Here is a 27,047-nt window from a genome sequence, read left to right on the forward strand (position 1 = left end):
ATAATTGCTTAAAGCATTAAAACCAAGTTTTCTTGTTGTTTGTAATATTCCAAAATCCTCATTTTCATCGGAAGATATAAATGCATATCAGTTCCAAATATCAGTTATCGGTTTCATTAACCACTAACAATCTGTACCAGCCTTGAAAAAAAAAAAAAAAAAAAAGAGACAGAGAAACCATACTTCCCACACACACACTATTATGAAGCTATGTTATCAAACTGAATTAGACAAACAATCTGACAATCACAATCTGACCTAATGAAGTCTGGTGTCTATTAGGAAAATAGCCAAAAAGTCAATAAACAAGGGTGAAATGTGACAAACACCTGCCTACAGAGAAATACAGCCTCAGTACTATAATAAAGGCTATTAGTAGGTCTAAGCATCATAAAGTGTCTTGTGAGGAATGTGAGTTCTGTGGAACACCCCTTTAAAAAGGAACGTCTACTTCAGTTATTGACTCCAAGACTCAAAAAGTGTGGTTTTGGCTGCCCTGGGACTTCAGAGTGGCCAGAGATGTGCAATTTCGGGACAAACATGTGGTCCCACTTTCATCCCATCAGAGTTCAACCCAGGGCTTTGTGACCCCCCCCAACACTGCTCCACCCAAACCCCTAACCTCTCCCCAGAGGCCCCCCATCCTCCCCAATTCCAGATCTGTTAGTCCTTATTAAGGATGTTTGGGTTGATGCTTTAAATCCCTCCTGCTTAGGCAAAACATCATTTGAGAAGAAAGAAGGCTTATTTGGAGAGGCCGGTGTGCCTGGATGTGTTTGGGGATAGTCGGGTATTGTTTCAGCTGGGGGGGGAATGCGGCTGGTAAAACACGACTCATTCCTTGCGGGCCTTGAATGATAATACTGCTTATCTGAGCCAATTGTTTTTTCTTTTGACAATGATCCTTAGTACACTCATGTGGATTTTATTTAGTATTTTTTTACTATCCATATTATTCATGTGAAGAAAAAAAAAAACGTTCCTATATATTTGTTATCATCCTGTTAATGATTATGTGTGAGTTGTGTGCGATGTCTTTAAGCTACTGGGACCTTGAATTTCCCTTTGGGGATCAATAATCTATCTATGATTAGGTTGACAACATTCTACCTATTTTTAAAGTATAAAACAATGCTTAGGTTGAAGAAAAGTAATCAATTTTCCCACTTAGCCTATACCTGCAACTACTCCTGAACACAGTAGGGTGAGCGTCATAAGCTCTGGGCTAAACAGACTTATTCTACATAAAGTACCAGGTTAATTTCACGAGAACCTTTTTGCCCAGTGCAAAGGGGGCGAAAAAAAAAACCTTAGATTAACCGTACTGTCCCGCAGTACTTGTCCTTGTAGGCTATTTGCAGTATATTAAATCTTTTTTTACATAATTATTTTGCACTGAAATGACAGCCATTGGCCTCATGTCCTGAGCAATAAAGTCGACAATTCCTTCCGTGATATTATTTTTGCGTTTGGATGGTAGAGGCTTAACATCCAGCAGGGTCTGGGTGTGTCTGGGGAACACTACCGTAGTTGCGGGTGGGTGCGCTGGTAGTTATAAAACGATTATTAGACCATGAAATATGCCAACTCTGATATGTTCGTATAATCTACTCAAAACAGACAGGGCAACCTAACGCAGACAGGTTAACTTACCGTTTTTAGGTGATACGCCATCTTTGTAGTCCAGCTCCAATATGCAAACTGTTACTAGCAAACTTTGCATTCAACTTTTTCCATTATCTATTTTTGCAAAATGTTGCCACACTGCCGCTGTCTTTGACATGGTAGAGGAGGACTGACTGGAAATTAAACACTCACAATTAAAGAAATATTCATCAAACCACTAAACCAAGGCTTTCTAGTTCTTTCTTTAATCTGTCCCCGTAACGGTGTATGCTTCCACCTGATAAAATAACACGGCAAAAAATCAACCAATCTGAATTTTGGTCGAGCCAGAACGTATCGACCAATAAAACAACTAGTCGACCGGGAGATTACAGCCCTATTAACTATGATATAATTTTAAGCACCCTATCCATTGCAGAGATTTTGGACCGACAGGCACAACAACCCCATAGCTACTGTAGCTAAGTTTAACTTCTGGTTTGGCTCAAAGACAAGTGATGACTAGGATTGGGCCTGGAGAACCGATTGCTTGGAATCAATTCAAAAATTATGATTCCAGTACAATTGTTTCTTTATTGGAATCGTTTAGAGGATCTGGTTTCAAATCTGATCATCACTTCACAATTTAATATGTGCAAGTTTTAGTTTCTGAAGCAGCAAGCCCCTTGTGTTGTGTTGCAGCGCTCTAGTGTGGCTTTATTTCACATTTTACAGGAAAAAGCCCTGTAAAACTGCAAACCACCACTGAATCAATCTATCCTCTTATTTGTAAAATTAGTCATGTAAACCATTTCAACTTCACCCTTCAAAGACAAAATTGGAATCAGACTTGTTCAAATCCCAAGGATGCCCAACCCTAGTGGTGATGTAATTTCTGTTGAATTGAGAATCTTTATAAACCTGTAGGTGGATCTGGACAATATGGAGAAAATCAAATCAATTGATATTATGATCTCACAAAATATTTACACAATGAGAGTTGTGTTAAATAATCAGTAATGTGGATATAATGAAGTGGGTAAAGGCAAATAATAGAACAGCTAGAACCTTCTGGTAAGTTCAGAAAATGACATCACTTTAATGTTATGTAGTTTTTAATATCAGGAAAAGAAGAGACAACATGAGTCATCCAACATTACCCAAAATTGAAGCGGATGTCGAGCCTCTTATATCAATATTGATATTATGTGGATGTATTGCCCGGCCCTACCTTTAGGAGGCTCACAGTCTTAGTCCCAATCCGCATGTTTTTGCCAGAGCCCCCGTTTCCCAGATCTCCACAGTGCAGGTGGCGAGCAAAATGTTATCATGACCAAAAGTCGTAAAGGTCAAACATAAGAATGACAAATCCCAGTATTTCCCTTTAAGTAACAGTGTGAAACAAAACCAGATGCCACTGTAAAGGTTAATAGCTGCTAGTGTGTAAATAACAAAAGCATTTGTCCCTCTGGGGCAGCTGTCTGAGACTATTGTCACGTCTAACGTATAGAGATCTCCATAACCCAGACCTGTATTCATTTTACACCTCATACGGCCTATATGTAGTTACATGGGGGCCATCAGGGGCGACCCTTCGGAATGCCTTGGTACATTCTTCCTCCCAGACACAGGCATAAAAAAATAAAAAAAACTCCACAATGATCACAGATGTGGCAGAGCCTTTGATGCTGGCTGTAATGTACAGAAACGCTATGGCTGCCACAGCCGGGAGGTAATGCACCAGGAATTCCTCAGCTTGTGTCGATGAGGCTTTAAAAACAGCTTGACACTGATAAAACATGAGGATAAAATGATTTCATGATTCAGTGGAGTGTCACTCGGGCTCTGAAGTGAGGAAAGCCTTTTATGTGAAGGTGTTAAAGCACAAAGGTGTTAAAGCATGAAGACTGTATAAGGCCGCGGTTTAAGGTCGGTTTGTTGTTCTAGCTAGGCAAGCGTCGCATCACCTGTCCTCAGCCCACTCAATGTTACTTTTCTGTTCAGTGATGTTCAGCGATAATAAAGCAGCAAGCAAAATGCTTCCCTCATTGAAAACAATAACCAGGCCGCTAACACTGTCTGTACACAAAAGGAATCTAGTTATCTCTGGTAATGCAATTCTGACGCTCAGGTCAAACCTCACACTTAGAACACATCAATAAATAACATGAGGGACCATTCACAAGAAAACTGGAGTGGATGTCAATCAAAAATCCTTGAATGTTATTAACACAAAAAACCATCAATGTAAGTGTGGTAACCAAAGAGGCATCAGGGGCTGAGCACATGTCCAATTTAAGATACAAGATTAACAGATTCCTGGGATTACAGCGTGCCCAAGGAAACGTGTCAATCTTTAACCATTTGCATTACATCACACAATGTAATGCAACAACATCATAACACACACACGGGCATGTGTCGTAGCGCTGCCTGGAACGAGAAGTTGGGAGCTAAAAACACCATTGAGCGTGCATGTTTCAAGCCCCCCCCCCCAACTGTTGCCCACCTATTCTGCCTTCACAATGCCTGCTGGGAGACTTGAGCTGTAACTGAAGCCTCACTGTGGGAGGCTTAAGAAATAAAGCATTAAACAAAAACAGATGGAGAATCAGAAATGAGGTGAGGCCACAGAAGGTTTTTGCAAAAGGTCGTGACAATAAGCCGATTATGCCTTTAACACTAATAACAATAAGTAAACAAACAGCTCAGTCTCCAATCCAACGTTGGGGAGGAAACAGAGCAAAAGACACTGACAGATCTAAACCCTCAAACTTTAACACACGCCCTCCTTCCCCCAAAACCAGTCTCTCAGCTGGTGGAAAAGGCTCAAACTGTAAGCCACCTGTTGTGGATTCCCATAAACTTTAGTGTGGAAAGGCCAGATCTCAAAACTCAGTTCTCACTTAGAAAATATGACAGGGAACGGTGGGAATGAGAAGCAGGGGCGGGGCTAGTTTTTCAATTAGTTTGAGATGACAAGTCAAACTAATAATGAATGTATTGTTTTCTAACAGTATTTTGTTCTATCCTTTCCAATGTTTCCTATATTTCTAAGCATATTTCATAAACTGTATTCAGATTATGGCCAAAATGATAATCACGATTATTTGGTGATTTGATGGACGCTACTCACAGAGAGACGGCTGACTCCTCATGAAGGAGGGAACTACTCTGATTGGCTCTTGATCAGACAGGGGTTACTGAGCGGTAGATTGGCTTTGCAAAAAACCCGGAGCGTTCGATGAAATGACGGTTTAAAAAAATAAAAATAAAAAATAAATCGCTCGATCACGCAAAATTGATCGTGGGAAGTCAAATACAAGATCGCGATTAAAATTCTATTAATTGTGCAGCCCTATGTTTACACCATTTATTCTGGAGTCCATTGTATTTCTTCTCTAAGTCCTTGTGCAGCAGTTAGTGCTCCAGAGGAGGTAAATAAAAGTCGATGGCGAAAACACTACAATAACTTTCTGTTCCCTTAAAGGTCAGCACTGTAAAGATGGCTTGTTATTGGTCAACAGTGCCAGTTTGAATTAAAGTTCACCAATGTTAAACTAAATGCTAAAAAAAATTTAGCAGATTAATTCGAACTCGCACATTTAAACCAATTTGTCGACAGTAATGTAATCGACAGATTTGTAATACTCGAGTTTCTCCAAAAGGGGAATACAAAAAGCACCACTTCAGATCTTTGTGTTTAGCACATAAATGTGTCCATAGGTTTCTTGGAAATAAGTCATTCAGCATGAAAAAAGCATGAAGAATTACTCATTGACTAAAGAAAAACAACAAACAATTAGTTGACTAATCAAGCCTAACAACTACCCTAAGAATACAACATGAATGCAAGTTCACTACACTAAAAGAGTAAAGTAGCTACAGAGTCTAGAAATAGCTTCTTCCCAAGAACAGCCCCCTGCACTGTTAGAGTCCCTTATCTCTGCTACGTAGTGTCCTTGGAGGCTGCAGCTGCATTGCGCAGACAGCTGGCTAAAAAGCAGGACAGTGAGCAGAGAGGAAGGGAGTCTGCAGCCTGTAACCTGCCAACTTCAAGGAGCTTAGACTCCCAGCACCACAACAGGAGAAACCTGTCCTCGAGTCAGCCTGGGCTGCAGAGCCCTGCAGAGTCGCTGCTCTTACCTTGGCTGCAAAACTTGACATGAGCCAGGTAATTCGAGATCCACGGGTTCCGATACATTTTGGAAACGAAAGTCTGGGGACCGGGTAAGACAGAAAAGGAGTGAAAGAGATGGGAAGACAGAAAGGTAGACAGAGGGGCAGCTGCCTAAGAGGTGATGCAGCTACAAAAGCAGTTTGTCAGTGCTCCGGGACAGCTAGAGAGGGAGACAGAGGGGGGTCAGGTAGCATTAGAGAGAGGCAGAGCAGGGAGGGAGTGTAGAGAGAGAGAGAGAGCAACGTCCCATCTGCAGTGCTGGTAGTAGAGGTGGTCCTGGAGTGGTGAAGCTGTGGCTGCAGCTCTGCCCCTTCTAAGATCCACTCCTCTGCTCCGGTTCCTCTAACTAAGCGCTTAGCAGTTCCACTACAAACACATGCAGGCTTAACCGCTGCTCAGCAGGGGCTAAGCTCATTAGCTAAGACAAGCAAATTAGGCCCCATCAGTAATAAAGATGAACGACAAAGTGTCCTGCATGCTTCAGAATGAGCCTTGCAGAGAGAGGAAAAGAGTGTGTGTGTGTGTGAGAGAGAGAGAGAGCGAGAGCGCGAGAATAAGAGAGAGAGAGAGTTAGGATTGTCCCAGGAGAGTGCTGCCTTCCCTTGGCTCAGACACGCAAGCGCGAAAGATGCCAAAGAAACCGGTGCATAGCGTCAGAAAAGGAGGGGAGAGTCAAGAGCGCACAGCCAGGACGGATGGGAGTGGAAATAAAAGAGAGCAAAGGGAAGAGGAGAAAGTTGAAACGACCCTCTCAGCCAGATGAGAAATTCCAGTCATCCCTCAGCAGGGACAAAATAAAAAGAAACAACATGCAGAGAGTAAAAGAGAGAGACAGAGAGAGAATGTGGGAGGGGCAAAGCAAGGGTAAGAAAGAGAGCTATAGTGAAACTAAGTCAGGAAGAGAAAGACAGAGCATGTAAACAGTAATGAAAGACAGAAAATGAGTTATGTCCAATTGGGAGTAATGCTATCGTTACACTTAAAACTGCGGTTCTTCACAGAACAGCTGAAAAGAGGCACAAGGGGACGACAAACAGGCAGATTTATCCACATCCACAATTGTTTGTGTCTCAATGCACGCAGAAACGGATATTCCCTGAGTCATGGTATGTATAAACCCATTTCCTAGTGTGATTATACTGCAAGTGAAGTTCAAAACAAAAGCACTTGCACCCATACATGCACCTCACCTATTTATCAGTGTGATGATGACGTGCTTATCATTGCGAGAGGGCATTGCAGGGAAGCTGGCGCAGAGCCCAACGCTGCTTTTTCAGATGCTGTTGGAAAAACGGTGAGCTGTATCTTATCTTTCTGCAGCATACAGAGCAAAAGCTGTCACCGCCAAACCCGCGGGCATCAACATAAAGCAGATCGAGGGGATTGAAGCGGCCACAAAACGTCCGTTTCTCAATCCAGTGGTTGCAGAATGGCAAGAACAGCAATCGGAGAAAGCTAAAGAATGCTATCTCCCATGCTGTGATGTTAAGAATGCGAAGATCTCAGTGATTTTCTTGTAAATGCAAGCTAGGTTCTTGGACCATTTGAACAACACCATCACAGACACATTTGTCGAATCACATAAACCCGTCCAGCCTCACCATCAAGGGCTGCACGGCTGGGACTGACTGAGGTGTGTTAACTTTAGAGGTGGGATGTTTGGATTCTTCTCTGGGATGAGATCATTTGGCTCAGCATGACACACACACACACACACACACACACACACACACACCCACACACACGGGAAAGCGTTACTTGCATGCTACATTTAAACTGTGGAGCAGTTGTACGGCTGACTGTTGTTCGTCAAACTTACTGCCAGACAGCGAGGATTCATGAAATACTGTATCAATAAAAGAGTTTACTAAAAAGCAGAGAAGACGGCGAGCGTAAAAACCATCAGCTACATTGAGTTGTTTAATGCTTTCTTTTTAGTAAGCTGTGTACACAAACAATGTTCTCTATGCTGAGTTCATGTGTAGAGCCCCTGGTGATACTTTGAGGGAAGTTTCATGTTGTGTCGAGCCTTCTTAGTGTTTTAAAAATAGTGATTTTGATGCTATCATAGTAGTTCCCCTGGCACTCCCGTTCAAAAGGCCATTTGACCAAAAATACGGTCAATCTTAAAAGTGGCGCTTCCGTCCTAATTATGCTCTCAAACAAAAGTTTGACTCTGGTACATTCCCAAAAAGACCCTAGGCTGCATTCTGGCGAGAGTTACGCTTTAAAATAAAAAACTGATTTCATTATTAACACTGTGTTCAGAGCCAAATGGCTTTGAACACTGTTCGGATGTTGGACTTGTAAACACTTCAAGGAACTCTCGTCTTGAATATTTCCGTTTGTCGAAGAAGTACAATAACTCCTGTACCATTACACATACATACATACATACATACATACATACATACATACATACCCACTGCCCCCCACACACTCAACACGCACTGAATAAACAGTCCCCAAGTACCTCCCCACATGAACATGTGATCTGTGTATTATTGTGGGACTGCAAACATGACAATCATAAATATTGCATGTTTGACTTGGTATGCGTGTGTGTGTGTGTGTGTTTATGTTTGTGTTTTTTAATGCTGATTGTTGGAGCAGACGATGCAAGAACATTTCCTGGGTGAACAGACAAGCTGTTATCTTAACTCGGTTTCTTACTTGCCACATAATGTAAACCAATACGCTTTTTTATTGTTCTGCCTTGAAGGAAGCTACCATTTGGGTTTTTCTTCCAAACAAAGCAGAGACACTGAACATCAGACATCTATTCTGACTACACAAGCTAGTTTGAAGCACCTTTAAACATTCAACCACTGGTGATGTTAATTCCAACTACCGAAACAGGTCTCACTAGCTAAGCTGTCATCACCTCTACACCTACCACCACCTGGCTGTCTCACTGATATGTAATGTCTGTTTCTTTTACTCTTCTGCTACACTTATGACATCAGAACTACAACCCCCCCCCTGGCGGTTTCTACCCTGTTATTAGCAATGACAAGTCTTCACTGCCAAGGATGGGCAAGCTCTTACAGGTTGCTGCAATGATGCAACACTGCTCTTTTTCTCTAATGTTTGTGGTGGATTGTAGGATTAATTAAGACGGCAATAAAGGCCAGAAGGAAGAAGCATGCATATAAACAAAGAAGCTTTTACAAAAGCAAAGACATGCACAAATAGACACAACTAGAAATGGTAATCGACGTTCGGCCCTATGAGGAAAACCTCAGTTTGTGTCTCGGTGTTGACTTTAAAACTCAGATCTGAAAACTGAAGGATCACATCCACTTTGAGTCTGGCTGTAAAGAAGATATATAATGTAAATATAATTATTTATTTCATTTGTACCTTTCAATCCAGTCAATCTCATTGAAGCAGAGACAAACTACGACGATGACCAAACAACTTTGTGCAGAAACTCAGTAGGAACTTCTTTAAGTTGCTTCTGGAAATTCTTACACACTAGTCTTGCTTTGCCAGACCATCTGGCTAGTCTACACAGCATGTCAGGATGGGAGGAAATATGCTCCGTTTTACTGGCATTTCTTTAAACCAATCACAATCGTTGTTAAGCTCAGCACAGAGCCGCTGCAAAATATCCTCAGGAAGGAACTTGTTTTGGTGGAACACGTTTATGTTCGAAAGTAGTTTTAGTCGTGCACCAGAAAACTCCGATGTGACAGTCTAGCTATCTGTCTGGATTTACCCTGCAGAGATCTGAGGAGCAGAAAGTCACAATGAAAGCGAAAAAGGTAACCCCCAATTTCCATGGGTTGCAGAACGTCTGCGGATCGGCTCTGCCGTCCGTCAATACCCACCAGGCCTGGATTTGTTGCAGAACGGTTGCGGCAATGATTGACAGCTGAATTCACGAAGACTCACGACATCTCAAATTCACTTAGAATAAAACCACAAAACCAACAAAAGTTTGTTTCTATCCAGAGGAGTAGAGAGAAAACAACTCTGTTGTGTTTTAAAGGTGTAGTGCAAGGAGATATCATCCGCCGTGAGCACGGTCCATTTTATTTTGAAAATTAACCAGATGTTTTAACTTGTTTCTGTGCTTGACTTCCTGTCCCGCACCATCTATCTGCTCCGGAGGGCTGTGGATCACCGGAGCTGGGACGAAGTAGGAACGCAGTCGTTCCGAAGCCAGTGAAAATACAAACATCGATTTTAAAGGAAACCTGATGGTGGTCAAAAGGTTTAAAATTAAAGCCATCTCTGCTGCCACAGAGCAAACCCTGACAAAGTGGTGAGACAGATCTGTCCCCGGGAACCCAATGACATTTAAGGAGAGCATTCCAGTGTACCAATATTTTTGTATTAAAGCTGACAAGTGACAATTTGTGTGGATGTTTAAAGGCTTTAGTGGTGACATATTCATGCCAAAACATGCAAGCATTCAGTGTTAGCGCCAAGCTTTTATTCTGCCTGTTTTTTTCTGTCTGAAATACAATTTAGACTATGTTACGCTGAACCTCAACACTACAAACCAGAGACAGCAGCAACAAATGTTGGATTCAACTGACTTGATAGTTTGCAAACACCTCCGATTTAGGACTTCCCAGAAAAGACAGACACACAACTAGGAAAGGTTCAATTTTTTGTAGAATAGTGCATGCTTACGCATAAAATTGCAGGTGCAAACAAACTGTAAAAAAGTAATTATTAAAATGTTACTTGTTCACTTTTTAAATATTAAGGATATGCAATTAAAGTTGAATAGGATAATAGGATTTGAAGTTTGGAGTGGAAATAGGTCTGTTGTAGTGTAATTGCTGAAAGCATGTGAAATTCAGTTCAGTTGTCACTTTGTATTTCGGTGCTAAAAGTCAACAGTTGGGGGAGTAAGAACTGAAGGCAGTTGAACTAGCCGATGCCTAAGCAGCCCTGAAAGCTACTCAAATATCAGTTGATGCAAAAGCACTGAAAGCATTTGAGGTGGATACCGCTGAAAGCCATTTTCATTTTTTTTCCTTCTTCTTTTAAGCCCCGAACAGTTGAATTGGCAATCAAAGTAGTTGAGCTAACATTTAAAGATTAAGAGATGAAAGCAGTATGTTGAAGTGTAAATTATATGTATAAGCAATTGAAATTTCAGTAAAGCACCGGAGACAGTTTGACTATGTTCCCTGCAAATAGAGTCAAGTGTCAGTTTGTATTTAATGTATGTAAGCAGTAACGTCAGCTGAAATGTTAATACAATGTTAATTATAATAACAATGTCGATATCAAGCTGATATATTATAAACACAGGAACACACAGGAAAGGCACTTCACGGTCTTGAAATTAAACAGCAACAGGAGCAAAGCAGGTTATGCTGAATGTCATAACAGAGCCACACCTCTCCACTGGTCAACACCCAGATGTGCAGTCAGCTACAGATTCAGAGTGGATGCTATTTCAACCTGGACAAGCTCACATGTGCAGCCGGTCTGTAGCTCATTACTAGATAAATACTTCCAGACAGTCCATGTTTGCACTTAAAATGACCTCCAGCACGCAGAGGCAACCTGACAGGTCTGCTCTGAGAAAAGTGCTTAATGGCTGTGTCACCTTCGGAAAAATGTTTTAGATAGTAGAGGAAAAAGGGAGCGAAAAAAGCATTAGCAGGGCCCGTCACCGGCTCTGGGCTCTTTCACAGCCATCTTAGAAATAAAGAGCAAATTTATGGCGTCCCCGAGGAAAGATATCCGTCTAGTCTGGCAAGAGTGGCGGAGGGATCCAGTGTGCGCGGCCATGCCGTCTCCGAAGACACATAACCGAGCTTGAGCCTCTGCAGCATGGCCATAAATTCAGATAGGGGACGGTTAAGAATAAAAGGTAAAGATATTCATATGCACACATACAAGGGAGTTAGAGGGAGGAAAACTAAGGCTAAAACTCAATTTGCCATGTTGTTAATGTGTTTTACTAGGCATGATGGGAATTCAGTATAAAGAAAACAGATTTTTCTACGTGCTCTTTGACATTTGAAGAATAAAATGGGTATGTTAAGTAGGGCGGACCCCTGAACGTCGATGACTTGGATTATCCTTTGGTTACCCAGTTGGGCCTTTGAGTTTTTGTTTAGATTTTTTGTCTGTCGGTGTGTCTATTTTTCATATTCTAGCAGCGCCGAACATGGTTTCCTACAGGTGGTTTATAGACACGAATAGTGATGCCAATGGCGAAAAAGTCACACCCACAAAAGCATGGTAAATGAGACGGGGTCCGTGTTTCAAGACATGTCAGGTGGGTTGCCACAACGCCGCAGACCCCTGGTGTAGAGCTGGGCAATATGGAGAAAATCAAATATCACAATATTTTCCACCAAATACTTCAATACTGTAAGGTTGTTTGGTATTTGCACAAAATGTTTATACAATGAGATTTGTGATAAATAGTCATCAGTAGTGTGGATAGAATGACTATGTGGATAAAGGCAAATAAAAGAACAGCTAGTAAGTCTGGAAAGTTCAGAATATTACATCACTTTACTGTAACGCAGCCTCCAAAACCAGGAAAAGACAACATTTATGTCATATTACAATATTAGGATATCCAAAATTTAAGACGATGTCTAGCCTCACATACAAGATACTGATTGCTATGTTGAAGATTTTTTCCATCTTTTCTTGGCTTCTTTATGCACATTAATACAAATTTTTACCTGGGGTGTCCAGACTTTCAAACCCCACTGCATCTGCTATGATTTGAAATCTGAGGCAAAAGATGTGTGGTGCAGTCCTAGTCTGCAGAAATATGCATAGTTTGAGTGTCTAAATAGCGTGATCAATCACTTAATATGGGACTGCTAGGTTCAATGTTAACATTATAGATGTGAATTGAAGGCAAAACAAGGCATGTTTATTTACATAGGCCTAGCACTTTTCATGCACAATGGCAATTGAAAGTGCTTTACAAATGAGCAGAAGTGTTAAGTCTAGTGTATGTTTATTAAAAAAAAAACTAATTCAGTGTCTTCTCATGTAGACTGATGTACAACATTTAATACATAAAAGAAAACCATAAGAATACTAGGAGAGGCACAGTAAAGTGCTGTAGGACATGTCTAACACAAGAATCTTATCTTCCACACATGGGTCCATGTAGGGTTGATGTTGTAGGAAGACATCCCAGTGAACGAGCTACCTGTCAGTCTCTACACCTCCACGCATTCCCCTATCACCTCTGTGAGGAATCCTGTGGGGGTGCGGTTTCTCACCAGTAGCCTATGTAAATTACCTATAAACCCCGCCCTCTTAGTCCCTCCACTCAGGCCCCTCCTCCCTAAGCCAAAACAGTGACAGGAAGTTGAAACAGTGACATTGTAAAAATCATGGCCGCGTAAAAAAAAAATAAAAAAAATAAAACAGCCACTGAAAAGACAGACAACAAGAAAAAATGTAGATTGACATGGAAAAACCTATCATAATGAAAACAAATTGACATAAAGTAAAATAAAGTAAAATAATATAGGATTGTGACATTACTACCTCTGGATGTTTGTGTTTTTATATATATATATATATATATATATACACACACACACACACACACACACACACACACACACACACACACACACACACACACGTTACATTTTTCAATAATACAATATTTGTTGTTTCAATGCCAAATTTTATTTTAAATACCACAGGTTACTGTTCTAGCTCCATAGATTTTCCATTAGATTTTCATGTTATGTAAAAATCTCAATAAGTTTAATAATTTGAAACATCAAATATAATACAACAAATCCTGAACAATCTGCCACCCAATCTGTCCTGCTTTAAATGTAAAGTGTTATGTACAGTGCCTTGCGAAAGTATTCGGCCCCCTTGAACTTTTCAACCTTTTGACACATTTCAGGCTTCAAACATAAAGATATACAATTTTCATTTTTTGTGAAGAATCACCAACAAGTGGGACACAACTGCGAAGTGGAACGAAATCTATTGGATAATTTAAACTTGTTTAGCAAATAAAAAACTGAAAAGTGGTGCGTGCTAAATGATTCGTCCCCCTTGCGCTAATACTTTGTAGAGCCACCTTTTGCTGTGATTACAGCTGCATGTCGCTTGGGGTATGTCTCTATCAGTTTTGCACATCGAGAGACTGAAATTCTTGCCCATTCTTCCTTGCAAAACAGCTCGAGCTCAGTGAGGTTGGATGGAGAGCGTTTGTGAACAGCAGTTTTAGTTCTTTTAGATTCTCGATTGGATTCAGGTCTGGACTTTGACTTGGCCATTCTAACACCTGGATACGTTTATTTGTGAACCATTCCTTTGTAGATTTTGCTGCATGTTTGGGATCATTGTCTTGTTGGAAGACAAATCTCCGTCCCAGTTTCAGGTCTTTTGCAGACTCCAACAGGTTTTCATCCAGAATGGTCCTGTATTTGGCTGCATCCATCTTCCCCTCAATTTTAACCATCTTCCCTGTCCCTGCTGAAGGAAAGCAGGCCCAAACCATGATGCTGCCACCACCATGTTGGACAGTGGGGACGGTGTGTTGAGGGTGATGAGCTGTGTTGCTTTTACGTCAAACATATCGTTTTTGCATTGTGGCCAAAAAGTTTGATTTTGGTTTCATCTGACCAGAGCACCTTCTTCCACATGTTTGGTGCTTCTCCCAGGTGGCTTGTGGCAAACTTTAGACGAGACCTTTTATGGCTATCTTTGAGAAATGGCTTTCCTCTTGCCACTCTTCCATGAAGGCCAGATTTGTGCAGTGTACGACTGATTGTTGTCCTATGGAGAGACTCTCCCACCTCAGCTGTAGTTCTCTGCAGTTCATCCAGAGTGATCATGGGCCTCTTGGCTGCATCTCTGATCAGTCTTCTCCTTGTCTGAGCTGAAAGTTTACAGGGACGGCCAGGTCTTGGTAGATTTGCAGTGGTCTGATACTCCTTCCATTTCAAAATGATCACTTGCACAGTGCTCCTTGGGATGTTCAAAGCTTGGGAAATCTTTTTGTATCCAAATCCGGCTTTAAACTTCTCAACAACAGTATTACAGACCTGCCTGGTGTGTTCCTTGGTCCTTATGATGCTCTCTGCGCTTTCAACAGAACCCTGAGACTATCATAGAGCAGGTGCATTTATACGCACCACTTTTCAGATTTTTGTTGGCTAAAAAAGTTTAAAATATCCAATAGATTTTGTTCCACTTCACAATTGTGTCCCACTTGTTGGTGACTCTTCACAAAAAATAAAAAAAACTTTTATTTGAAGCCTGAAAGTGTCAAAAGGTTGAAAAGTTCAGGGGGGCCGAATACTTTCGCATGCACTGTACATGTACACTGCTACTCTTGGGTCAGATATGACAGACCTTAAACTTCAAGAGGAACTGCTGCACCACAGCCTCAAACCTCGTTATCAGCTTACTGTCAGAAAGGACTTAAGTCTTTGAAACTTTACAGTCGCACTACAAATAGACACCAAGACAACCGCTGACCTTCTCTGGCAATTGTACAGTGTATTAACACACACACACACGCCCGCACGCACGCACGCAGGGCATTCCCAAAATAAAACAGGCAGGAGTTCTCTCCACATGGAGTGCTCCAGGAAGTCCAAGGATTTGTGCTTTGAGGTCAATCACAAAGCTTAAATCTGGCCCTGGGTATCAGCTAAACCTCTTTTAGACCAACAGAAGGATAAAACCTTTAGTGTGTAACTTTTTGATATTAATGAACGTCTGCTTGATTTCGTCCATTGTTAAATGAGTTGCTCCAAAGTTAATTACTAACTATCAGCTCCACACAACTGTCTCTGTATTCCTCAGTAGGACTATGTTCAAAAGATTGTGGTGTCCGGCGACTTTTGCGGGCAATAAATAAAAAGTGAGCGAAGACAATGACCTCTTCTGAAGAATCCATCATGTTTTGTTAATCCTCCGTGTCTCCATGGCTACGTAGCAATTGTGTGGAGGGGGGGTGGGGGCGAGGCACGAAGGCTTGAATCATGCGGACCCGCCAACCGTTTTGTTATTACTTAGAATTCCTCATGGGAGAGACAGAAACTACGTACTATAGCTTTAAGTGGTTCCCTTGTCAAAATAAACGAATGTTTGGCTGAAGACATTGGGTTTTCGCCTAATGTCTTCAGCTGTTCTGTGTTAATATTAATTATCTGCAATGCCTTTCAAACTCAATGGAGCCTTGCTTTGTGATTTCCCAGTGCTGACACCAAAACATATTTTCTTTCTGCTATTAGATTTCAGGTAACTGTGGTAAAAACATTTTTAAGTCATTTTGCCAAAATCATTTTTTCCACACTTTTTTTAAAAACTTTTTTAAGCACCTGAATAAGTAAGAAACCTTTTACTTTCAGTGAATCCTCTTCACACGTCTTATGTGATATTATGTGATGCACCTAAAATCAAAAAAAAGTTTGCCCTATCTGACTCAAACGGAGCGATGGGGAAATAAACACACAAGTCAGTGTACTCACAGAGTATTAAGCTGTTAAATAGACACACATGCATGCATGCTTCAGCACGCACATGTGCATGCTTCAGTGTGCTTCAGCACATCTGGTCAGGAGAGCGAGCCACAGCACCAGAAATCTTCATCACCCACTTGCCAGGGAAATTTATTCTCATCCCCGGGAGCCGCAGACACCTTCCCAAGAACTGTCATACAGGAGGAAGGGAAAAATAAGGGAATGGAGAAGACAGCGGTGGAAAGCTTGTGTCTTTCCTTTCCCTCCAGAGTCGACAGTGTGAGGTGAGCCAGCGGAGCGGAGGCTGCCATTGGTGAACGCAAACCAAATGGAGCTGCAGTGATCGGTGCCTGGCAGGATACGCTATTTCCAGAGAAATTGTGAGGAACTCTGTGAACTATGAGCTTTGCAGTGCGGGCCTGCTATGTTTAAATACATATTTTATCGGGGCACACTGGTTGCTCACCTGGTTGAGCGTGTACCCCATGTCCAAAGGCTCAGTCGTTAACACAGTGGCCCAGGGTTCGATTCCAACCTGTGGCCCGGCTACATGTCTGAATTGAACTTATTCACTTAGTCACTATGTCTACTGTGCTAGGATATTCTGGATGTTTTAAATGCTATTTCTGTTATTTATAACTGTACTATTCTTGGTGCTGAGAGAGTGCAAACGGCATATTGTATTTCATCACTGTGGTACTCAGTACTAAGGTGAAAATGACAAACTTGAACTTATGGCCCCTATTTTTTCTAGATATCTTTTTCACCCAACCATCCAAACCATGTTGATTCCTCCTTTTCACAGTCACTTCCTATCTAAGGTTGTGTGAACTGCCCATGATCTGCTCTCTCTCTCTCTCCCTCCCTCCCTCCCTCCCTCCCTCCAGCTACTTTTCATCTACTTAAACCAAACCAGACTCCATGCAAAACAGAGACAATTCTAAGGGAAGGTACAAAAAAACAAAACATGTTACCACTGTGGCCATTTTCAATGCTACAACATGGTTTAGAAAAGGCTTATTGTGGATTTTAGTATTAGTATAACAATGGGCTGTCGATGTTAACACATGAAATGAAACTAAAAAAAATTAAATAAACAGGTTTTTTAACAAAGTACGGTCAGCTACAGGGTAAACAAGCCGTGCTCTTCAAATGACACTGCAGTGCAGCGGGGGCAAGTTTCTTAACAAAATGACAACAGCAAAGCTAACTAGGGCCATTGATAAATGAGTCGCTACAGACTGCGGGCCCATCAACAAGCTAGCCCCGAGGGGAACTATTGTTACGAGAATACAACTGTACGATGCTGAAAAAGCTACAAAAGTGAGACAGTTAGCAGACGCTACTTCACTGCACTTCCTAGAGACCACTGGACATGGTCGTCACAAGCAGGTGCATCTGGTAACTGGCCCATATTGCAAAAAAGGTACATGGCTAGGGGTGAAAACATAAAAAAGAAAAAAGAAATCGATACAGCATAGAATCGCAATAGTATCGGCAATTCTGTATTGATACACAGGCGCTCAATCTTTTTTTACGTGTGTGTTGGTTGGTCAGTTTGTCTGCTTGACAATCCCATTTTGCAAAAAATAAAATCAAAAGTCAAAAAAGGTTTCAAACTGCAATATATCGCAATATGATTAAAATTGCAATAATATCGTATTATGGCGTAAGTATGGTGATGATATCGCATCAGGAGGCGTCTGGTGATTCCCACCCCTATTCCTTAGTTTATATCCTCGACGTTCTACTTCCGGGATTGTTCAAATGCCCAAGACGATTGTGATAGGGTCAAAGAAACCAGAGCATGTTTTTCTCCCATCCCAGAACGCTGTGTGGACTAGGAAGACCTTCCTCCGCAGCGCCGTGCTGGAGGAAGGTCTGGCAAAGCCTCAACAGTGCCATGTGAGAGACCGTTCTCCTTGCCGGGTAACATTCTGCAGAGGAGAGGTCAGCTCTATCACCGGAAAATCTCAACAAGCTAGTCTGCCCGAGCAACTGGTTGTAAGAAGAGTAGACTGTATGAATGGTTGACAGGGGTATGTTGCACAGATGCACACTGAGGTAATTATCTTTAACCAAGAATGTAGAGACCGTTCCTTCTGTCTCTTCACATACACTCCATCATGGCATTCTATTTCTAAAATAGGCCTAGTTATTGTTGCATTCATTTTAGTTGATGTTATAACAGGTAAGCCATTTGTGACTTTGTCGCAGACTTTACTTTGTATTACAGTTGATGTTTACTGCTAAATATGTCTGCAGTTCATACTGATATCTCAACAAATTAAGATGTTGTTGAACACTTGTTTAATAAATGTTAATGATTGAGATAATTAATCTGATGAATCTGTTTCTTTTAACCAGTTTGTTATGCATGTATTTACTTCAACAATGCACGTTCACGGATAAATACTAGTATTTTAAATTTGAGATTAATCATGGTTAATAACAGCCCATATCTGTAATTAACTTGATTACATGTTTTAATCGATTGACAGCACTAGTATAAAGGACAATATGACCAATACCAAGGGATTCTGGGTAGAAAAACACTAATCAAAGTAAATAAGCATTCTGTGATGAGATTTTGTCTCCCTATCCTATCTATTTTTAGGTGTTTAGCTGGAAGAAAATCATGAAGGCCTGCAGTCTGTATCGCATCTCAGCCACAGGAGCTTGTGCCAGAGGTCAAAGCCAAGGGCAGAGACCCCAGCTTAAAGTAATGCCTGCTACTACTGGCCCCTCATATATCACCACTAATATGATTTTAAACTGTGGCTGGTGGGTTTCAATTAAAGGAAATTCTGTCATGGAGATGTAAATATGGACGTGGGCAGCTGTGGCTCAGTAGTAGAGCGGTCGCCAGTTCGATCACTGGCCCTGCAGTCCCATGTCAAAGTGTCCTTGATGAACTAAACCCCGCCATCGGAGTGTAAATGTGTGAGTGTGTATCTGATGAGCAGGTGGCACCTTGTACGGCAGCCTCGGCCACAGTGTATGAACGTGTGTGAATGGTGAATGATTCCTGTACTATGTAACAGTGATTTGTGTAGTTGTTAAGACTAGAAAAGTGCTATATAAATACAGCCCACCACCAGGACTAAGCCTCCCGCAAGACGTAGGGTGCTACATAGAACCTGGAGAGGCCCCATGGACAAAAATCCAGTTAGAGTAGCCGGGAAAGGGGTAGCTGGCCTAGTGTGCGCCATGTAAAGAGGCGCGGCCGCGGGGTTCAGTTCCAACCTGTGGCCCTTTGCTGCATGTCATCCCCTCTCTCTCCCATTGTACTGACTTCATCTGCCCTATAAATAAAAGGCAATAAAAGCCCAAAAACAATCTTTAAACTTAATTTTTAGTTTTTTTGTGACTTCACCGGAGCAGTTATAATTTGTACAATAATTAGTTCTATCATCCTGTCAACCAACTGAAATAAAATGCCTAAAAAGACAAAAGACCTCGAAAGGAGCCACCTTAAAGCCCTGCAGGGATTTAATATTATCAATCAAGTCCATATAATTTGGGCTTTTAGGACACATCCAGCAATGTTGTGTATTTTCTGTTATCACATCACATTCAAGGCTTGAACTATGCTGACAGTTGATACAGGCAAAGGTGTGACAAATGGATTAAATAAACAGGATGTAAGTCCACTACAGAGCAAAATGAGCTTTAGCACACTGTGCTAACCGTTAGTCCTATTGTACTTGGCTACACTGTGTTTGATCATTCCTGGCTGTTAACAAGGGAACATCCAGGCTAAAATAAGGCTTGAACAGCAGTTTGAGACATGTTCACTCACAGTGCTTCTGTCAGTGAGACATTAATCCACATAAAGGCTCAACGGTTTGTCTCCGTTGTCTGCACAGGCTGCTGTAGTCCTGCTCCTGACAAACTGACAGGAACAAACTCTCCATCCTGACAGGTGAATAAGCCAACAAAAGGCCCTGGGAACAAAATGCCCGAAAGGAAAATGAAACACTCTGACTGCGGCTCTCCAAATGATTACCTGGACCCAGACAAGACATGGATACATCACTGCTCAGACACATGAACACATTGCACTTCCTCTCAACCCCACTAAGAGATCAGTTGCTCTGGATCTGAGCCAGTCGAATCCCAGCGGTTCCCCCCACAGCAGTCTGACACCATGACCAACAGCTGAGAAAAGGGACACAGCCAGACTGATAATGCAGTGTTTCCCTCCCATGTATTGCAAGCCCAATATGGCCCAGCAGACCTAAATTGCCCCCACCAGGCCTAAGCCATTGGGAATTAGAAGACATTTTTAAACTAGTTACAGTGGGGTAGCTCTGATGATTCAAATCTCCAGTTAGCTCTTAGCACTGACTTTATGTAGAGCCATAAGAAACCTGTCGTATAGCTTTTTGAAATTCTCAATTTCGTGTTTCCGTCCATGATTCTGTTATCTCAAACTACTGGGCTCTACGTTAGTGCTGCCATCAGGTTGTCACTGGTCCCAGCCAGGCCCTCACCAAAAGAGACACTTGCCACCGGGTTTAACAACCTTTCTGGGGAAAGGTAGACAGTCACAAAGTTATTACTCTGCCTCTACGCCTCCATGCCGGGAATCAGATCAGACATCAGCCAATTAAGTAGCTGAACTAGGGCTCATGTATATTTGGAGCAGACGGTAAAAATAAACCTATCGCTCAGGGATTATGATTAAAGATGCATTACAGAGATTATGCATCAGTCTTATGATTATCTCTTGAGTTATCATAAAAACACTTAACTTAAAAGAATAATAAAAGCTTTCACACATTAAGTGGAGGTTGTAGAAAAGATTACAACATGGATTTTGATTGTTGAGAATCGTGCTAGAATGTGGACATGAGTAATGATAAGAGACAGGGCTTGTATCAGTGGAAAACTTATGTAAAATGTTTGGTGTGTGTGTGTGTGTTGTCCCATTAGGCAGCACTCTATTTTTGTCTGTGTGTCCTGACAGAGTAAGAGCAGGTGCAGCACAATGAGCAACTGTAGTCTCCCTGGCCCGTCACTCACCACGGAATGAATCACACACAGAGGAGCTCAGTAACCCCAAAAAACAAATCTCACTTAGACCATTAATTTCCTCAACTCACATATAGACAGATAAATACAGGTACCAGTGAATTACTTCTTGTCGAGAGATTGGAAAAAGCTCCACATTTTGAGGCAGGTATCTGAAAACGTAATACATTACTGACACATAGGGAGAGTTTGCTGGAATTTTCAACTGAACTGCTTCTAAGTCAAAATGCTGAATCAGAATGCTGAATTCAGCATGGAACCAAAAATACCATCGGAACTGGTTAAATGTACCAGACTACGGGTAAATCAATTCTGGGTGATGGTAATGCTTGAATTACAAACATATTTTTGAAAGTGAACCCACTTCTCCCGAATATTAGGAATCTACCTGTATTGGCATAAATACTAAAAACACCAACTTCATTTAATCAAATTTAGATGAAAATGAAAAAGTCATTCAACAACCATGACAAACAGCCAATCCAGCAGTCAGTCATCACATGAAAGCCACATACCTTCTTAATGTAGGGTATCTTTTTAGAGAGCCATCGAGTGTTAGAGCTGTAGTGTTTCAGGTGGTTACAGTTAGAAGGGAGCTAAAAGTCTTTCCTGTTTTGTTCTGAGTCGACTGGTTACACAGTCCCCGAGAAGGTCAGAGCTCTAGAGGGTTGTGGGAGAGGACTACTGGGACATAAAGATAGACTGGATCCACAGGCCCTGCCAGCAGACACCCACCTCCCACCACCCACTTGCTATCTACAACCCACCTTTAGGGGCGCATGTGTTGAGGCTAGATCCACAGCAGGCTTGAACCCGGGAGGGGGGGGGTTCAAGCATATATTTAGAACGGTGCTTTCCCACTCCCATCACCGCCAGGCCAGATCAATCAAATGACAAGTGGTGTCATGAGGGCAGTCAGACTGGGGGGAAGTGGAAAGCCAAGATGAAGGAAGATGGCCATAAAGGGTGACTACCGTTGTTTTCAACCTGGATCCTATTGTCCTATGTTTTGTGTCTAAGTGACTGATGGGAACAACAATCTTTGACACCGGTCCAGTATTAAGCAAGATCGCTGCAGTCGGCAGCAGCAAAACAAGCTACAATATAAGTTAATAGGACAATTGTCAAGCTTGTATTTCCCTTCAATAAAGTGCTTGTTTTGCCACTGACAGAATCAGATTGATATTCTAAGTGTCTGACAACATTATGGAAAGGATCCATACAGACACAGACCTTAGAAACCTCTTTGAGACCTTTCTGTTTAACCAGAAACAGCTCTGAGGTTGCTAGCGCTAAACCCACCAGACTCCATTTAAAAAAGCTAGGTTTTTAGCATCTATAGAGTAAACATATTTTCACATGTAAATCGGTAAACTGTGTTTATTTAAACCAGAACCAGAGCTGTGATGGTTGGAAAAGTGGAAAGTGAGTTTTATTTTGTTTCTGTCAACTTTGAATGAAGTGTATTTTACGATGCTAAAATTATGGTTTATTTATAAAAAAATCTTCATAATTTTAGTTCCAAAATGATTATTCTATCATCAAAAAGAAAATTAAATAAAAATGTGATAATTGGTCCTATACTGATAGTTCTCATTACATCTTCAAATATGCCTTAATAATCTCGTTTATCTGTATTTCCTAATATTAGAAAATTAATACTTTGTAGTATTGGCTGTAAATAAGACTACAAACAAATTCTAAAATTAACTCTGGGCTAGTTGGGTACTTATGACCTTGACTAAAAATAATTAAATAAATATATTACTATTTATGGAGGGTTACAATGAGCTGCACCCCTACATTAGACACGACATACCTGTAAGCTAAAATAAATTAATAAGAATTGCGCTACTACAGATTAAAAGGATGACCCGTCCTCTGCCTGGTCAATGCCCACAATTTTCAAACTCCACACACCCAGTTTGTAATGCAGGCTACGTGTTTCTGTTACATATATGTTATTTATAGTCTGCCAGCTCTTTCTGGAATAACCCTGATGATCACCTGGGTGTTGGTCTCAGACTTAGGAAAGCTCCCTCCTGAGCCTCATCCATGATGATTAAATAGTGGGAAATGGGTGGACTACCCCTTACAAGCTTAAACTGTAATGTAAGTTCTCAGAAAGTGTTCCAAATTGAACACAATTGGCAAAACCCATTTAAGGACTTCAAGGTTACGTTAAGGCGCTGACACACCAACCCGATAACCGGCCTTCAGACCGTTTGACGAGGTTGGTAACTCGAGTCTGTTCGGTGTGTCCTATGCCGTTGTCCGTGCTGTCGGAGTGGTCCAGAGGGGTCTGCTCAGTCGGAAGGCGGGCACTGCCGGCAGTCGGACTCAAATTACCAATCTGATTGGTGGGGTGCAAATGTGCGTCACTAGAGTCTTTCAAAATCTGACAAAAATCTTTTAAAGCTGACATTTGTCGATCTGACAAGATAGATTCAGCAGCTGCACGGCCTATTTCTTGCTTAAAATGTTTTCAGAAACACGTTTCGGTGAGTAAAATATGAGATCGTTTTCTAAACAAGCCACCATGACAGTTTGGCTTTGAATTTCCGGAGAAACCAGGCCCACGTGATGCGTTCGTCTAATCAGCTGACGGTTTCAATTTGTGGGCAACAATACAGATTAGCGCTGCCTGCTGTTACAGAGACGTAATACGTCCCGTTGCTTTGGTGTGTTCCGAGGCACTTTTTTGACCAACTGGGGGAGACTGCCTTTTCTGCCGAGGGTCAGCCCTCTGGTTCCTGCGTCAGGGGCCTTACACGCTTTAATAGGAAACTCTCCGAAAGAGAACGCATGTTTCTGGGGTCAAATCAGGACATCATTGTCTTTGATTTAAAAATCACATCTGTGTTTCGTGCGGCACATTTGCACGGGATAAGCTTATTTAGGTCCGTATTTATTTATTTAGTTTACGGACATATCCCCCACAATACCATATCAAGGACCTGCCAAAAATGTTGGTTATTAATTGCCAATGCAGCAAATACAACCCTGAATCACAGAAATGCCAATTCAGGGGACTAATATCACACCATCTCTGTGTCTGGTGAAATATGGTATGTAATTTGAGGAAAGATTTTTACTTGACATGGGAGATTTTGCAGGGGATTAAGATCTCAGGCGCAATTATTACAAATGACTAGAGGTCCCGACTAGACCTTTGCGGATAGGGCTTTAGCCCGAAAAGCAAACCCATCAGGAAAATCTGAATGTGCGGTCAGTTCAACTAAAAACAGTCTGTTCAACTAGCAGACAAACCTCTCATTCTTCATGCAATTACACATTTGAGGTTCAAAAGCACAGTGAAGGACAACAACGGACAGATGGAGAGGAAGGAAGTGAATCACACAAAAGGCACAAAAGGCCCAAAGATAAGGACAGGGCTCCGTTTCAGCTGGCCGCCGAACAGAGGACACACTGGGCTAAGGAAAGGACACTGGGACACTGCCAGTAAGAGGGAGGAGGGGAGAAGGGGACATAAAAGATGAGGCAGAGATTTCTCATTTTACGTTTTTTTGAATTTCTATTAAACATTAGAGATCAGAATCATTAGACCTGGCATGTACTCGCCATCATTAAGGGCAAACACTGACTTCGACTGGGGGTTTTGAGCATTGCAGCGAAGAGCACCATCTAGTGTTGGCAACAAGGCACAACCCCGGTGTTCACTCTGGCCTTGCTTTGTTGCCTTTTTAAATCCTAACACCTTCAAGATATCACACTCGCGGATTTGTTTATGCTGTGTGATTATGTAACCCCTAAAAATGATTCATTTCAGATGGATGAGGAAGCGGGTCCGGGCACAAGGCCAAGCTGTGAGGTTGTTCAGCGGGGCTTTTGTACTTTGAATAAGCTTTGAAAGCAACGGGCTTCAGCCACTCCCGGGCTAATTAGCAGAGGAGAAACATTATCTCTTCCAAAGCCAGCAGAGAAATGTCGAAAGCAAATGTGATTTCAATTTAGCCCCTTATGAGGCAAGACCTGAATGATGATTGCTACCATGCCCCGACCACACTGAACTGTCACACTACACAGAAAACCGATGCATACTACTAAACCCTCTCCCCTCCTTCACTGCCTCGCTTTGATCAGCCATGGAGGCAAACTCACACTCAGCAGCTTTGGTTAAAAGAAAAATTCTGTATGTGGAGCCCCAACACCTGTGAACATCGGCACGGATGACTCCCGAGACAGAGCAGACTGGGACCGTTCAGCCCCGAAACCGTCGAGCAGCATGAGACGCCATTCACACGCAGCACCGCACCAGCGCCAATTAAACACAGACACACAATAAAAGTCTGTTTAAAGTGTTGTGAAAAGAAATAACAGATGGGGAAAAGACAACACCACAAGAACAGGTTGGAGGAAGAAAAACACGGGAAACTATTTGGATTCTTCAAAACAAATCTGTCTCAATATTAAAACACTAGGTTTTATGTTATAGGACTATATTTTGGAGATTTCAGGATCGATAGCGGATATTATGAGATAAAATAGTCATATGCTTGAGGCTCTACAAGAAAAAAAATTGTTTAGTACATCATACGTAGGCAACAGCAAACTTCATGGTAGGGCAGGGCAATATAGCAATGTATTGATATCGCAATAGAGACTAGATATTGTCTTCCATTTTGGATATAATTGGATTTTTTTCCTGGTTTTACAGGCTGCATTACAGTAGAGTCATGTCATTTTCTGAACTAACCAGACTGTTCTAGCTGTTCTATTATTAACCTTTCTGGAGAATATTTATCAAAAATCTCATTGCGTAAAAAGCATTTTGTTAAAGCGCTAATAGTCCGACACACAATATCGTCGCAATGTCAACATCGAGGTATTTTTTTCAAGAATATTGTGATATTTGATTTTTTCTATATCGTCAGCCATACCTCGTGGCACCCACACAGCTAGGAAGTGGGAATTAAAAGTCTTTATTAATTACACTGCTTATTTATAAAATACAATAGTTGCTTCTTTTAAAATGCTACCTACAAAAAAGTAGGTTCAAAGCAGCAGAATACACACCATATGTTCTTCCAAATATACAAGCTTCTCTTTAAAAGTGAAATAGGCGAGCCTGTTTGGTTAATCACATCTTTATTGAAGCAGCAGTTGGCATCCTAAAAGTAAAAACCGTTCACTCCCATTCTTACCCCAACAAAGCAAGCCTCGCTTTCTCAGATTGCTCGGTAAGCAACCAGATCTGCCTCAGTGGTTTTGATCAAAGCCTCTTCCTCCTCTCACTCTACAAACTCCTCTTCCGACCTCTGATGCAGGGCACACCAGGCCTACGTGCACAAGACAAGAGCAAAGTCTACCCATGGGCACCTATTAGTACAGCACAAAACCCAAGACTTCAAGGTGTCATTCTGCAGCCCCGAATAGACAGCGTAAGAGCAGATAAGAGCTTCAGAGAGGGCAGATAAAGAGGTAAGTGGGTGAACGGAAAAAAGAAAGGGGTAGTAGAAAAGGGTGCATGAGTGTGATGCAAACACAGCACCAGAAATCAAGGGAGTGAATAGAGAGCAACATAAGACAACAGAAAAGGTATATTTGTTCACATCGGTAAGCACCTTATCTTGACAGCACCCATCCAGTACGGCACCAGGGGGCGGGGGGGGAGGGAGTAGGGGGAAAAAGCTATAAGCCTTTCCATTTTTCTCTCCCTCTAACATCCTACACTGCCGTAGCCTATATATCTACTCAACAACAGCAACATTACTCTTACACAAAACAGAGCCGCTTTTTGCCACCCAGGCACCCGA

The 27,047-nt window shown here is 41.8% G+C and overlaps 1 protein-coding gene across 18 annotated transcripts in view; it reads right to left on the reverse strand.

Annotated features, from left to right (window-relative positions):
• The window catches only part of svila (supervillin a), a 118,479-nt gene that overhangs the window by 74,171 nt on the left and 17,261 nt on the right, over positions 1-27,047 (reverse strand). For 8 of the 18 annotated variants that reach the window (XM_034861867.1, XM_034861868.1, XM_034861872.1 and 5 more), the window contains exon 1: positions 5,752-6,289. The exons of 2 other annotated variants lie outside the window; for them this stretch is intronic. In XM_034861867.1, the coding sequence (XP_034717758.1) occupies positions 5,752-5,809 (58 nt within the window). In that variant the 5' untranslated portion in view covers positions 5,810-6,289. Of the gene's footprint in view, positions 1-5,751; positions 6,290-21,785; positions 22,016-27,047 lie in introns of those variants that run through there. 8 more of the 18 variants (XM_034861873.1, XM_034861880.1, XM_034861870.1 and 5 more) reach the window with 4 other exon arrangements.

Source organism: Etheostoma cragini, chromosome 22, assembly GCF_013103735.1.
Source record: "Etheostoma cragini isolate CJK2018 chromosome 22, CSU_Ecrag_1.0, whole genome shotgun sequence".
In the NCBI taxonomy this organism is placed as follows: Eukaryota; Metazoa; Chordata; class Actinopteri; order Perciformes; family Percidae; genus Etheostoma; species Etheostoma cragini.